Source organism: Anopheles merus, chromosome 3R, assembly GCF_017562075.2.
Source record: "Anopheles merus strain MAF chromosome 3R, AmerM5.1, whole genome shotgun sequence".
In the NCBI taxonomy this organism is placed as follows: Eukaryota; Metazoa; Arthropoda; class Insecta; order Diptera; family Culicidae; genus Anopheles; species Anopheles merus.
In genome coordinates this window covers 14,688,402-14,704,338 of record NC_054084.1, presented here as the reverse complement: position 1 = coordinate 14,704,338, position 15,937 = coordinate 14,688,402, and the positions used below count along the sequence as shown (strand labels likewise).

Below are 15,937 nucleotides of genomic sequence, written 5' to 3'. Positions count from 1 at the left end.
ACTGAATTTAAACTTGCACAAAGATGTTCCAAGTTCACCAAGTCAAATGTCTATTATATTTCTTTTTAAATTAAAACTTGTTTTTAGGGCAATTTAACTTTGGTGTTAATGCATTGAAAACGTGTTTTTTTTCGGTATTTTTTATCTAACTTGATATTTTATTGAACGGATGATTATGGTTTTCTGACCATGGTTACTAGGATCATTTCAAGTACATTGCACCGAATCAAAGAAATAGAGAAAGAAGGCAAAGCCCACCCTAGCAACGAATAGAAAAAGGGATAGCACAATCTAGAGCGTAAGGTGCATTATTAAGAGAGCTGGTGAAAATAATGCTCGCAAAACACGACTATGTGACGAGCATTACATTCAACATTCAGATCGAAGGACATTCAGAACATTCAGAATTCAGATCGACTAATTTTGGATCCAACAATCCCTTATTAAACATGATAAGTGCTTATAACTCGCTAGGAAACAATGTCGACTGGAACTTTAATTTTAACAATTTACGTTATTTATTCCATTCAAAGCACAGTTTATGTTATTTATTTATTTATTTCTTTTTATTGACGGATAAACTAGTCATATAATGTAATATTAAAAGTAAGCGACATTAATAAAAAAGTGTAATTGAAACGGGTGTTTAATTTGCTCTGAGCCTAGCGCCTGCTGATGGTTGCCATGGTAATAGAACGTAGTAACCCTGACCGCCGCACGTAAGAGTCTGCGGTTACTAATTTTGCGAACGGCTTTGCTCATTTGAACTTCACTTTCTGGCGGTGTCAGATGTGTCTTGGATCGGTGTGCCGCAGTGTGCTTTGCTGTGTAAAAAAACCCCTAGTAAAATGTCGGCTAATAATACACTCTTTTCGTACTGGAAATTTAGGTAAGCAGCGAGTCGTTCTTTTTTATCACCAAGCTCTACCTAAAAACTAACGCAATAACGATTTCGCAACAAATTATTGGTTCCCCCCTTTTCCAAAGACGGCAGGCGGAAGTCACTTTTCACAGTTCGTCACGCCGGCTCCGGCAGAATATAGAGTCCTTGCAGCGCACACTTTTGCAGGATTTCGGCACGGGCATCGGAGCAGGCGGCAGTGTTAGGGTTGCAAGCTACAAAAAGTACACCTGCCACCAGTGCCTGCGTAAGTTTGTGCACGAGAGTGGTCTCGCTCGGCATGTGAACAAATTTCACCCGGACGCGTCGACTAACGTGGAGCCACCGGCGCAGCAGCAGCAGCAGCAGCAGCAGCACTCGGAACTCCCGGCTGCCGTCAGCAGTGACTCGAAGCCAACTCCGGCGTCCGAAACGTACATCGATGCGGTGGTAAAGTGCCGGCACAGCGGCGCAATCTTTCCCTCCGCCGAGCAGTACCTGTGCCACGCCATGCGCTACAAGTTCTGGGAGCAGCTGCTCGCGGCCGAGCCGGAGGAACGCGAACGCCCGGCCGCCCTGTTGCGCCGGCAGTTTTCCATCGTCGCCGTGCACACCGTCCTTCGCTGCGAGTACTGTGACGCGTGCTTTTCCGACTGTGCCGGTCTGTTCGCGCACGAGTCGCAACACTCGCCGACCGGCGGCTTCTGGTGCACGTTCTGTCGGCTCCACTTCCCGACGCTGACCGATGTGCTGGCCCATCGGGCAGAGTGTCTGGAGGGTAGCAGCTTCCTCGGGTACCACTACCAGAACGTGCAGCTGCAGTACTGCTGCAACGTGTGTATGGCCCTGTTTGCGACGCTGCCCGACCTGTACGCCCACCGGTACGACGAGATTCACATCTTCCCCCGCCGAATGCCCCGGGCAAAGGGGCAAACGGACAGCTACGGCGGGCTGTGGGTGTCCTGCGAGCTGTGCGTGTTTGTGTGCGATCACATCGAGCTGCTGCTGGTGCATCGGGCCGAATGCCATCCCGGCGGGGCGGTGACAAACAAACCGCCAACACTGGCGGCACCATCACCATCGGCGGGAAATCCACCGAAACAGAGGCAGCAGCAGCAGCAACAGTTGGCAACACCGAAACGCCCGGAGGGAGAAGAATCGAGCAATGAGCGCCCATATCTGTGCGAAAAGTGCGGCAAAACGTACACCCAGTCGAGCCATCTGTGGCAGCATCTGCGCTTTCACAACGGAGTGCGCCCGTTCGCCTGCGATCGGGACGGGTGCTCGCGCCGGTTCACGATACGGCCCGATCTGAGCGATCACATCCGGAAGTGCCACACCGGGGAGCGCCCGTACGAGTGCGACGTGTGCCACAAGCGTTTCCTGACCGGCTCGGTCTACTATCAGCACCGGCTGATCCATCGGGGCGAGCGGCGGTACGGCTGCCCGGACTGTGATCGGCGCTTCTACCGGGCCGACGCACTGAAGAACCACCAGCGCATACACACGGGCGAGAAGCCGTACGAGTGTGGCCACTGTGAGCGCAAGTTCCGGCAGCGGGGCGATCGCGAAAAGCACGTGCGCGTGAAGCACAAGAAGTTTTGCAAATGAGGAAACGGTGCGGTTTGATTTGTTTGCACCGTTTTGCGCACACTGTTCGTGTTTTCTTTTGCTCACACGATGTGTGCTTGTTTGTGTTTGTTCGCTATGTTCGCGCAATTAATTTATTTTAGCTTGTAACCCAATACCGCCCAATAGAGGTGGTAGAGTAGAGAATAGAGAATTAAATAAAATATTTATCAATATTTGTTTCCGATTGTTTGGAGTAATCGTAGTAGCCGTTTTCTTTTGTGAGTAGTGGTGGAAACCCGGGATCGGACCTTCCCGATTCGGACTCTGTGTTCGCTATCAATTCCGTAGCCGATTCCGATGCTAGAATCGATTCCGATTCCAAAGATGATTCCGGAGCCGATTCCTGAGTTATCTCCGGAGCCGATTCCTGAGATGACTCCAGAACCGATTCCTGAGATGACTCCGGAGCCGATTCTTGAGATGAATCCGGAGCCGTTTCCTGAGTTGACTCCGGAGCCGATTCTTGAGATGAATCCAGAGCCGATTCCTGAGTTGACTCAGGAGCCGATTTGTGAGTTGACTCCGTATCCGATTCCTGAGATTAATCTGGAGCCGATTCCTGAGTTGAATCGGGAGCTGATTCCTGAGTTGATTCCGGAGCCGATTCTTGAGATGAATCCGGAGCCGATTCCTGAGTTGTTTCTGGAGCCGATTCCTGAGCTGACTCCGTAGCCGATTCCTGAGTTGACTCTGGAGCCGATTCCTGAGTTGAATCGGGAGCTGATTCCTGAGTTGACTCCGGAGCCGATTCTTGAGATGAATCCGGAGCCGATTCCTGAGTTGTTTCTGGAGCCGATTCCTGAGCTGACTCCGTAGCCGATTCCTGAGTTGACTCTGGAGCCGATTCAGGAGCCGACTCCGGAGCCAATTACGGAGTTTTATCCGGAATCGGTATAGGTTCCAGAATCAGAGACGGCTCCAGACTCGGAATCGACCTTTGAATCGCAATTTGTTCCGGTAACAGAATCAGAATTAACTCCAGAATCGGAATTAGCTGCTGAATGAAAATTAGTTCTTGAATTGAAATAAGAAGTTTCAGAAGCCAAAGGAGTCCGGGAATCTCCATGAGCATAGATCGTTTACAAGTAAATTTTAATTCTTTGCGGCTATCAATACGTAGCATCAATGGATTCCAATATTTATTCTCATAAGGATGCCGAAACCGACTCCGATTTCGAAGCTGATTTCGGAGCGAATTTCGATTCCGGAAACGATTCCGATTCCGCAATCGATTATGATTCCGGAACCAAATCCGGTGCTGATTACGAATCCGAAACTAATTGCGGTCCTGATTCCCATTCTGGAGCCGGATCTTGAACCAGTTCCGGAATCGATTCCAGACCCTGATTCCGTACCTACTATCCGGAATCGATTCCAGAAAACTACCCGGAATCGATTCCGTCGAAAACTTCATTTTTCCCATCACTATTTTTGAGTTTAAAAATAACCCCACCGTCATCGTTTGACGTTTAATTTTGGAGATTATTTTCCGCGGCCTATCAGCAGCCACAAAGTTGTGCAACGAACAAGAGCAGGAAAGCATTCTCCGCCTCCTTCGAAACCTGCGGCACGTGAAGCACCTGAAAGCACTAACACTAACCTAGAAAAAGTAAGTTTTTCCTGTTCATTAAGCGAAGCAATAAATGATTACAATTGATACGGCTCTGTTTCAGATCGGTTGGAAGTGACCAATGGCCGAAGTGAGCAGCATCTTTAACAATCACCTTCACGTGCGATTGCTCAAATTTAGGGCCAACAGCAACTTCAGTCGCGTACGCGTTATTGCTCATACCGATGACTTTGAACCGGAAGCTGGCATGATGTTCCTGTGCAATTGCTGTATGGAGAGCTTTTATAGCCCCAGCGACGTGTCGTGCCGATTCCTGCTGGTTTTGTATTACCATCTGTACGAGCAGCATCCGCACTTGCTGTGTGTAGCGCCGCTTGATGGGCCAAAGGAAGACTGCTAGATTGTGTAAGGGTTTTTGTGCAATGTTTCTTAAAACCTGGGACAAATGTAGGTGAAGGAAATAAAGCCCGCTATCGGGCTGAGGAGTCAACTCTTTCAAAGCTTTGTTTTTGAGGTTTATAATTCAACGATTCCAATTACGGGAGGTTTGCCGTCTACGTTCTTCAAATCTTCCAAAGAAATTGCAAGTTTCCGTGTGACCTAGTTGCGCGATTGAATCGGACCCGGATACTCTATTATACTTCCCGTCAATTCTACGCACTTCTCCTGGTTCCAATATCCTCAAGGTCCTGCCCTTCCCCAGTCCAAAAGATATGGTCGAAAACGAAACATTTGTCAAAATCCACCCCAGAAACATCTAGCAGCCATGGAAATGAATTTCGAAGGCGGAGATCTTCAATGTTCCAGAGCTTCAAAAAACCCAGCTTCCTGTGATACCCATCAGCGGAGGGAAAAGAAAACAACGCAAAGAGAAGCAGCTCATATCACACTCTCTGTCTGAAAGTAATCGAGCAGAACGTTGGCAAACTCCGAAGCATCCACACCTAGGACGGACGGTACAGGACCGGGTGGGGTAGAATCTGGGAGAAACACACACTCAAAAAAAAAACAAGTCATCCCACCCCGACAGTTTCAAGAAAACCCATAATTGAAGGCGCGCGAGATGATGTTTCGATTGCACTGATAATGGTGTGTTGCCCGGCCCGGACGAGTGATAACACGCGGCGAAAAGCTGTCTTCTTTCACCCCTCGGGATCCCCATTCTACGACGGTTCGTCCCTGTCTAGCGATGTGTAAACAGACGGAATGGACTGCGAAAAAGAGTCTGCAACGCCCCCCTCTTCCCTTTTTACGTTACAGTCACCCTAATCGCAGCCCGCAGCCATTCAATCAGTCTAGTCAGCCGGCAATAGCCAGTCAGTGAGATCTTCACCGTATCGCGGGATAGCAATCACCGTTCCCGAGATGACGGGTTTTCGGGTGGGTAATGTCCCCGTCCCCGTCCCCCTCTCACGATCGCATGTGCAACAGAAATGGTGTCCTTGTACGGGGCCGTCGTCGTCGGCGTCGTGGTCGTCCTCGTCCGTATCATCGTACTGGCTTCGTTTCGGGAAGGATGCACACGCTCGGGCCGGGCTCGTGCACTGGGCCGCTATAAAAGCGGTCCCCTTATCGGACGGCGTGCTCAATCGGCCGAAGGATACTATCGGCACCACGTGGTCGGCAGTCAGTTTAGTGGTGCGGTGCATTCGAGTGTTTGGGCCTGTCAGTGAGGTGTCCGTGTCGGAGCGGCTCTTCGGATCCTTCGGACCGGTGAACGTTTTGGGGCTTTTTTTGGGGAATTAGTGAACAGTTTCGAGCCTAGTTTCCAGTGGTGGGGTACAAACTTCCTGTAACAAGAATCAGGATAAGGCAGTGATTTCAAGTGAATCTTACAAAAGGGAAGGACGCTCAACAGGTGCTGTAAATTGTGGTGTGCCTGTGTGTTTTATGGTCAAGAATATAGGATGTGATATTGCTGATAAGCCTTACCGACCCGCCTACCAGTCCAGAAGAAGAGGACAAACGCACACACACACCGAACAACCAAGGCTGTGTGTGCATTAGGATAATTTTGTTTGCGGCGTGCCACCTGTTTTGCATCACTAACCTGGAAGTCATTTTTCAAGGCTGGCAACGACGATGATGCCTCCGCAGCAATGGTGTGCCGTGTGTCCCGGCAAAGTGTGTAATAAAATCCCCTCGTCTTGTTAATGCGAAAGAAAACTCCCCCGAGAGTTGAGTGTGTGTGTGTGTGTGTGTGTGTGTGTGTGTGTGTTGTAGGGGAAAAAGGTCCCGTATCACCCACGGAAGACCGTCAACCATCCTTGAAGAAGGGCCCCGGTGCTCTAAATGCGTCTATTGATCAGGTAAATCTAGTCATCCAGTAATCTAGCCGTCAAATTGTCACTCACTTCACCATCAGCCGCGTGGGTCTCGGTTGCTTTCACCCATCCAGCCTACTACGTTCGTGTACACAGCGTGTGTGTGCTTGGAATGAGATTAGGTGTAGCAGGTGTACCAGGTGGAATCTGTTGTGTGGAATTGTTATTCGTTTAAAACTGGTGATGTATGATCTGGCGCTGATTGCACAAAGTACTGAAATAGGAAGAATCTCATCGATGTGGCATACCAATATCGAAAATAAACCACCCAAGATGAGAAAACAGTGAAAGAAGAACTCCAAGCATCATGCTGCTCCATCTAGGAATGAAACGTGACGTGCTTGGATGTGTGACCTAGTGCAATGACCGTCCAAAAACTGCCTCTACTCCGACCCGTCTGGAAGCGTTTGACCATCCAACCGAGCATATTTTATGCGGCGCGCAACAAGTGGCCCGCCAATTGTGTGTGGTTCGTGTGAGTTGTGTGTGAATGTGGGTATGTGGTGGTGGCATTATTCCTTTTTTTTTAATAAGGCTAGAAAACTAAGAACAACTTATCCGGCAACAGCAACGATGACGATGTTTTCAGCAAATGATGGTGCTGAAAATAATCATGATGCCGAGGATGATGATGATGAAGGTAATAGGTCGGTTTCGTGCTCCATGTGTTTGCAGTACTACCCCAAAATGGACCATGGTGAACCGAAATGTGTGGGTACGGTCACGTACCAACTCCCTACTGGACTCGCTGGATCTGAACGTTGCCGCTGATCGTTGGCAATGATGACGATGTCCCCTCGGGGTTTTGTAGAGGTACAATGTGTGCGTATGTGTGCGTGTGTGTGTGTGTGTTTATCTTTTCACAATCTCATTCGTACGCGCGGACAGAACGGGTTCGGTGAGACGGGGCCAACTGTGAAAGAACGAATTGGATACGTGCCCATTTGCTGGGCACGGTGCGCAACCGAAAGATTGCAATAAAAACACGATGGATGTGTGTGTGTTTCGCCCGGACCGGACCGTGATGCTGGCGTAACCTCACATGGCCACACGGCCGGCTGCCACGGACAAAAGACAAATGTGTACCGAACGGTGATGAGTTTCGCACAGGACACTTTTATTATTTGTGTGGTGGTGCATTGTGCCATTTGTTGCAGTGGATGTGCCGCAGGGTGCGATAGTTGCATTTCGTTTTTTTTAATTCAATTAAATTCACTTCTCGTGCTTGCTCTGGTTGCACTGGCTCATTTTGAGCCGCTTCTTGTAACGGGGGCGCGCGCTTGTGTGATGCTAGGAAATGTGCAGCATGGCGGATGCACCCAACTTGGTGTAGTAGTTTTCAATCAATCAGATTCAGTTTTTATCGTCCATTTTAATTAAATAATGCTGCAATAATCAATCAAAACATTTATCTATTTTATAGAGCACATTATAAATTACACATAGTTTTTATATTATTTTATGTTTTATATTTTTAAATTAAGAAAGAATATAAACAGTATCTGACACAAACGATAAAAAATCATTTGGTCTTTTTACATGTTTGGTACTTCTAATTGAACAGTTTGCATTTTTTTAAATGTACAAAACAAAACATAAATAAAATATAAAACAAAAAAATACATTAAAATGTGTACAAATAAGCACGTGTTTATTCTATCACTGTAGTATTGTACAGCAAAGAGTTGCAAAATAAATTTAAGATGTTGTTAGTACTTTAGAAGGTGTTAATATGGATTCTTTAAAATCTAAAAATTAAAAAAAGAGCATTCAGGTTGTGGTAAAGTCCTACTAGGGCATGATGGCCTATTACCAGACTTCGCATCGAATCCAAACCTTCTACAATTAGACCATTCATCCTACTTCAGACCTTCAATTGAGTGTAAAGATTAAAACAAATAAAAATTTAGTCTTGTTCTTAGCACTCTATGCAGAATGTTAGACTTAATCTTAAAATATAATGCTAGCTATCATCCATAATTAATGAATGTGGCTAAATAATTTAAAATCTATTATTTTATGTCATTCAGCCTTTCTGTTTTAAAGGTTTTTCCCCCATACGGTAATTCCCTCATTAAGTTGCTTAAAATCATTCCTTTTTGTACTCCTTTGTTGTCTGATTCTATTCTCCTTTACCTTCACCGAATACTATGATTATTAATTACGAAAATTTATTTGATTATTTGTTTACAATTTATTAGAATGTTTGTTTATTCATTTATTTGTTTATTTACTTTATTTTCTATTCTTTTATTTTAAAATTTATTTCTTTAGATATTATATTTGTACGTTATTTAATCATTTATTTATTTATATATGTTTTATTTATATCTTTATTTATTCATTTATATCTTTATTGATTTACTGATTTCTATATGTATATACTTTTTTTGTTATATTATACATTATATTATGTATTTTACTATCTGTTTACTTATTGTTTTTTACTTATTTATTATAATAATTATGCCTTGCTTTCGTAGTCAATATACAATACCAATCGACAATCCCGAATGAGTAAGTTTCTTTTCCTTTCTAAGAGAATTGTAATATAATTACTCATATGTTACTTATACAATTTGTTCTACAACTTACGATTATTGCAATCGCTAAAACTAACTCACAACTTTCGCAAAACATCCCCACTAATCCACTGGTGCAGTGATCTAAAAGTAATGTTCACATCTCGTTATTGCTACAGACGCCAAACCAGCCCGAACCGGTACACGCGCTCCATCCCCAGTACAGCAGGCTCGACATGGTAATGGAATGCGATCCATAACGCTGTTACGAACGTATAAAAATAATCCTTGCGTAAAATCGAGCAACTGGCCATGAAAAGCCTGTGTCGATAGCGAAGAAACAAAGCAACAACCGTAACCGGCAACCAGACAGAAACCGGCCACAGTTTGTACCGCTGTGCTATCAGCTAGATAAAAGAAACACACTCACTAAACTAACTACCCAACAGTTTATTCGCTCGGTATGCAAATGAGCCGCGTCTGCAGCACGCGCGGTGCCATATAAAATGTCAACGGGACGTAAATTATCGCGTGACGATCAAGCAGCACCTTGTCTGCTGTATCGCCCAACGATGATGATGATGATGATGGCACACCCAATCGACTGGGATCGGTTCACCGAGGCCAATGGCCAAAGCAAGCAGAAGCAGTACCATCTTCACCATCTATCCCACCGTCTCTGCAACGCCCTGTAAGAGCATTGTTACAAACAGCAGCACCCCACCGACAGGAACGGTCACCACCGTCAGCGATGGCCAGTGGGGCCGGGCGCAACAGAAACAGGGCGTCACTGAACTGCGTTCCGTTTGTGTGCTGTGCCGTTTTACTGTGCTGGGTGGGCTGCCATACGCCGCCGCCCGTTACGGCACACCCGCGAGACCATCGGCCCACCGTACAGCGATCGGTGGAGGATACGGAAATTGGGCAGCTTCTGAGCAGCCTGCTCGACGGGGCTGGCCGGGACGGGGACGATTACAACCTGGAGGAGGACGGCGAGCCGACGGGCGGTGGTGCGGCCGGATCGGCCGGAAGTGGCAACGGTTCGAGTCTCGCCGGGGGCCACATCGACCGGGTGCACAAGCGGAGCCTTAGCAACCTTGAGATACAACCGATCATTGACGATACAAATTACACCGTGTACCATGTGGGTGTGCTGATGGCATCGCATCTCGGTGAGTCGGAGCGAATGGTTGGGTGGTTGTGGCTGGGCTGGGTGGTGGCTGACTGCTGTAATGACATTTTCCATTCGATATTTTGTTTCGCTACAATTTCAAATCACAGACTCACCTTTCGACCTGGAACGCTGTGGACCGGCTATCGATTTGGCGCTCGAACTGGTCAACCAAAGTCTCATGAAAGTGCACAACGTACGGCTCAGCAAGGTGCAGCGAAGGTGAGTGTAAAGTAGCTGGTAACGTTGGATTTGTGTATTTTTGTTAAAGCAATCGTAAAAGTTTAATGCATGCAAGAAAATGGTTTCAAATTGGGTATGATTTATTTATAGGTTTGGTTTTTATACTTTTGGTTCTTTTACTTTTTGGATTAGATTTTAGTTTATATTTAATTTATTATTTTTTCTCTGTCTCATAATTTTTCCTTGTTCATTTACTTTATTTCGGTTTTAAGTTCTTCTACTTTAACTTTATGTTAGTTGTATATTATTATTTTTCAAATGTTCTGCATTATTATTATGACTGCTCCCTAATTGAATCTGTTTAAATTTGTACCTCGATCATAGCCCAGAATGTACAGAATGTGATAAATTTTCATATTAAATTTATCTACATATTTTATGCTCAGTATCTGGGACCGTCTTCATTGCTACCCATAAACTAAATGGCACCATCAGTATATCCGTATGGCTATGCTTTATTTCCAGTGGATCTGTTTATTGAGCGCAGTTTTTCGAACCGAAAACAACACTTTAGCATGTCATTTAAAACTGAGTTATTGATTTAAAGTCTTCGGTACGAATTCAAGATCAGTTTTCAAGATCGAATTCCCGGCTATAATCCGGATTACAGTTCCAGTGAAATTGAACGTGAAATTTTTGGGCTTTCTACTATGTTTCATAAAATATTAATCAGAGCATGGCTTACCTTAAATCAAAAGAAAGCATATTCAATTCCTCAACTACTTATACTATAAACCATATTGAATTTAAAAAAATGCATTTCCTTGTGATTCACCGCTTTGTTCACAGTGAAAAAATAGTGCGCAACGCGAAATCACAACGAAATGCACTTAATTCACTTTTTCAATATGTTTTACAGTCTTAATAGTGGGAGAATTGAATATCCTTTCTTTTGATGTACGGTAAGCCATAATCTGATTAATATTTAATTTAAAATAGCCCGAAATTTCACGTTTACTTTTACGCAAGGTCTAAAGCGACCTCAAGATAAGGGTTTAGGATCAGTTTAAGTCTCAGATACGGCATGAGATAAGATCAGGATATGTTCCGGTACCGGTATTGGTTTGTGATTAGTTCCTATTTGGTTATAAGTTCAACATTAGTGCTAAGATCATTATGGGTTCGATATTACTTCAAAACTTCAGAACCAATAAAAGTAGAAAATCAGATCTAATTATGGTATGGATTTTGGATCATTTCAACCAATTAAGATTTTGGGCTAAGCAGACCTTACTTACTTACACACACAAACTAGGCGTTTTTATTATTTTTGTTTATTTTTTCAATCGAAATTATTGCTAACCAATTTCGTTTAGCTGAGAGAAATGCTTCTTGTATTCGCTTTAACACGTGTTGATTAGTCGTTGTAACCACAAGCACTTATTTGTGATGAGATGTATTAAAATTTTTATGATTTTATAAAACTAGGTGATTATATTAAACATTGTCTTTGCTTACCATTCTGATGATGTACAAAAGTAGTTAATGGGCTTAGAAACAAGTTATCAAGCAATTGACATTAATTTTGTCATAAAAACTATGCATTCGAAACGCCTAGGGTTGGTGGACTTATTTAAACATCTCTTAGTGACCTTGGTGACCTAGTAGATACCGTTCTGACCACTACATGCTAATAATAGTATCCGAGCCGTAACGAGACCGTCCCGATCTCATTATCGGGGGTCACTCTGACTCCGACTTTTTTAACCACAACAATCAAACCCATTTAAAGGGTGATAGTTTTATGTCCAGTCCATAACTAGTTCCAACAGACCCTTTTTTTTTGGACAAAAATGTACATTTTGCTCTATCCTCCCAGTTTAGGGTTCAGGGGCCATATTATGAGCTCTGCAAACTACTGTAGGCAATTTTCTACAACTTTTTTTTTTGCTCGATCCTCCGGTATCAGGTACAATCAAATCTGATCCAAGCCCAACCTTTATCTCATGGCCTTGCTCTGGAAAGGATGTCATAAATGCCTAATTTACCATATCCGATAAATGGGGAAGGCTTTTTCAACACTTTTTAACACATTCTCCCATATAGTTGTCCTGGGCAGGAAAAATTAACTGGTAATGATATTTTTTTGTAAGTAGCCACATCGATTTTAACAATTCCCAGAATCTTTTAAGAAAGCGTTTCTTTCATGCAAAATTTATGATATTTTTTGAATGCTTCCGTTAGAGCAATTGCACAGTTGATTGCACAGATTGTTTGTCACATCATTGAATATTACTTTAAACTCCTTCAGTTTGTGCTAGATTCAATCATATTTACGCAATAATTCATCCTCAGAGTTATCAGGAGCTCCCTTCACCCTCCCTCTGCTCCTACAATTCCAAGCATTATGCAAATTTCGCAAATCTCAAAACAGTTTCATTGCGTCGCACCAAATCAACACGTAGCCGGACGCGTCCCAATCAAGATAGCTCACATTCCTCCCCCAGATGTAGGGTGTTTATGGTTGGGATTTTTGTTTATTTCCCCTTTCTTGTTAGAGGCATCTACAGCGACTGGCGGTTAGATTGGTACTTGTCGACGTGCCGAAACGTTCACATGCAACAAGCCTTCGGCATCCACGGCAGACCACGTACCACGTGCGCCGAACGTGAGCTGTTTGTAATGAGTAAATACCACCACCAAACACCACAACCACCACCACCGGTGGTTTGTACCGGTGAAAACGGTATCCTTCTTCGTTCCCCCGCTGCCGGCATGTTGACAGGTTATAGCTAAGAACCTAGCTGAGGGTTAGCACATCTTGTCCAATCTTCCCGCATCCCGAGGTTACGCGGCCACTGCCAAATGGGGCAGCTCTTTTGCTTGCATGCCATCACACGCGTCTTAACGTGCTTCATGTAGAGGGCTTTGCTTCGGTGTACTTTCTCGCCATGTTTTTCTAACGCCGCTGTCCCCGAAATGTCCTTCAAATGGGTTCTCCTCCCTGCTCCCCTGGCTCCTGGCTGGACAGTTGTAGGTCATCGTGCGTGGAGCACCTGAATGGAAGTGTCGAGTAAATAAGCATACTTATGTAAATTATATGTCGTCGTTTAGCCTTTTTGTTCGCCCGGTTCCACACTCACAGTCCACAGTTCCGAAATAATATGGCGCCAGGCCGTGCGTGCGTGGTTGTGTCATCATGACGGGCAAGATTAGAAAAGAAAAGTCAATTTGTCGGCGCGAATATAAAGGAACCGTGGGGAAAAAAAATATATGAAAGGGTCGCCTTTTTTCTGCAACCCTTGGCCTTGTGCTTTGTGATACTTTGCGTGTCAGGACCGCGAAGTATGCAAACACTTTGGCCAGCTGACACACGTTGGCCGAAGCACCCTAATCAAAACCGTGTGCGCCCCAAGTTTTGGAACAACAGGGCCCACGGGCACTGAACCGTGCCAATGGTCAGTCGAAAGAGAGTCCAACTCGCCGGGATACTGTTTTCCAAATTTTATCTGCTGTTCGTTTGTTCATTTTCGCCTCGCCTTTAATCGAGTGATAATTTGACCTCAAGGGTTTTTGGGTGGGTTTTATATTGTACTGTTTATTGCTGTCCACGAATGTCACCCTGCCGTAGATACTAACAGTGGGCCATTGGGTGGATACTTTGAGCTGTATCAGAGTGGTGGCATCTTGGTTTCCATACATTAGAATGTTTTTGATACGATTTTTTTTTACAAAGAAAAAACTGAAAGTTGTACATCTTGGAATGAAAATTAATAACTTGTATGATCTTAAAACCATTGCACAGGAAGACCACAACTGTTTTATAGCTTCATATTAAGAATATTAAGCAGAACGTATTTAGCTATAAATATCTAAATTATAAAGCATTTTCAAACACTAGTTTTCGTAATTGAGTTTTCATCAACCTCTCTTTACAATGATTCCAACATTTTGAATAAAAAACTTAAAAGCTCAATTAATAAAAATGGATAGAGGTAATGTCTCCCGTATCATTGTTCTTCATATTCTTTAGTAAGAAACAATGAAAGTTCGTTAACAATTTTACATACATGGATTACAACAAGTCTTATGTAGATAGCCAGCTAGTTCCAAAAGAAAATTACTGAAAGATATTTTTTTATTTTTAAAATCGACACACATCATACGAAAGTCTTAAAAAATCTCTCCAAATTGTTAAAAATATAAGTACCTAACATAAGTACTACTAATTAGTCCAAAAAACCTTTGAAGATAATTTTTGAAGGCCTAGACAAAATTTGCATACTTTTGCACTCTTCCATATGAACAATAAAACGTGACAATAATGCATAAAGAAGCCCCTGGGACGTTTAATTTAATTTGTTTTAAGAACTCTGTCGATGGTTTCGATGGCAAGGACGACAAGACTAACAATAAACAAGTATGGGAGGATCAAAGTCCGACAATTGGATTTCAAGCAATTGTTTTTTGTATATGTGAAACATGAAATCACACAAACTTTCAGCCGTGGCTTTGACCTCTTATATACATGATTGGACAAAACATTTAATGGCTAAATCTTCTTTGGACATACAAAAGTACAAATGATAAAAATTCGTTTTTTCGTAAGACAAATATGTTTTTTAGGTGTACGAGATCAGGTGTCTCCAACCTGTGGGGTCCGTGGCGTTAACAGAAGTGGTATGGGAAAACATTTTTGTTTAAAAGAAAATCTTATTACGATGCATATCGTGCAATTATTGTTTTCCCACAATCAAGATTCAATTTCGAACAGGCACGTCTGGAAGATAATTTAAATATAACTTGGATTGAAACCTTTGTACTAAGTATATAAAATGTATGCCCTCAATAGATGTGGGCTGCGAAATACGTATTTTCAAAGCCAAGTGGTCTGCGATCCTAAAAAGTTCCAGTTCTAGGGTTTGGAGAGCCCTGTACTAGACCAATTGTCAATTGGTTGTTACAGTGGTCAAATTGGTCAAGGTTAGGGCAACTGAATCAAGGAAGATTTCAACTAAATCAGTACTGAAATTTGGAGCGACAGTTTTCCATTTTATTGTTTGATTCATTTCCATATAACTCTTTACTTAGAAAAATTACCAAATGCGGAAACGACTTCTGATATCATTAAAATGATGTAATAACTGCCATATAAACGGCCACAAAAGAATGAATCCTCAGCGAATGGAGGATTATGTTTTTGGTATTTTTAAAAAGATATTCATAAAAATGCGACCAGTGTAATGTGTAATAATAATGTAATGTAATGTAATCCTCGCTATTGACACTTCTTCTTCTTGTTTTGGCTCAACAACCGTTGTCGGTCAAGGCCTGCTGCGTGTACCACTTGTGGGCTTGGCTTTCGGTGACTTTTTGATTTCCCCCCATAGCAGGATAGTCGATGGTCTCGTTTGTACTAAGCTACAAACTCGTTTGTACTAAGCTACCCATACTTTGTACTGATCGTCCTACGTATGGGGCGGCAAGGTTCATTCGGGGCTTGAACTCATGACGGGCATGTTATTAAGTTGTACGAGTTGACTAATGTAACACGAGTCCGACTCGATAATGATACATTTTAGGGAATTTTGGAGTAAACCTATTTCGATCCCTCGCTTAGGACCCCGATATGGATAAATCCAACTCTGAAAGCAA

At 43.5% G+C, this 15,937-nt stretch overlaps 3 protein-coding genes and 1 long non-coding RNA gene across 5 annotated transcripts in view; all 4 read left to right on the top strand.

Moving 5' to 3' along the window:
* Positions 1-743: 743 nt before the first annotated feature.
* Positions 744-2,703, top strand: LOC121596545 (testis-specific zinc finger protein topi-like). Its single transcript, XM_041921585.1, has 2 exons — positions 744-889; positions 988-2,703. The coding sequence occupies exons 1-2, from the start codon at positions 849-851 to the stop codon at positions 2,489-2,491; spliced, it is 1,545 nt and encodes a 514-aa protein (XP_041777519.1). The 5' UTR covers positions 744-848; the 3' UTR covers positions 2,492-2,703.
* A 133-nt stretch (positions 2,704-2,836) lies between these two features.
* Positions 2,837-3,184, top strand: LOC121595487 (protein TsetseEP-like). Its single transcript, XM_041919509.1, has one exon. The coding sequence runs from the start codon at positions 2,837-2,839 to the stop codon at positions 3,182-3,184; it is 348 nt and encodes a 115-aa protein (XP_041775443.1).
* A 737-nt stretch (positions 3,185-3,921) lies between these two features.
* Positions 3,922-4,582, top strand: LOC121597174. Its single transcript, XR_006005385.1, has 2 exons — positions 3,922-4,121; positions 4,186-4,582. It is a non-coding gene; the product is annotated as an uncharacterized LOC121597174 (long non-coding RNA).
* A 274-nt stretch (positions 4,583-4,856) lies between these two features.
* Positions 4,857-15,937, top strand: part of LOC121597131 (atrial natriuretic peptide receptor 1) — a 30,202-nt gene continuing 19,121 nt past the window's right edge. Inside the window, exons 1-4 of one of the 2 annotated variants that reach the window (XM_041922677.1) lie at positions 4,857-6,391; positions 9,108-9,313; positions 9,378-10,100; positions 10,210-10,321. In XM_041922677.1, coding sequence (XP_041778611.1) covers positions 9,680-10,100; positions 10,210-10,321 — 533 coding nt within the window. In that variant the 5' untranslated portion in view covers positions 4,857-6,391; positions 9,108-9,313; positions 9,378-9,679. Of the gene's footprint in view, positions 6,392-9,107; positions 10,101-10,209; positions 10,322-15,937 lie in introns of both variants that reach the window. The other variant, XM_041922676.1, reaches the window with a different exon arrangement.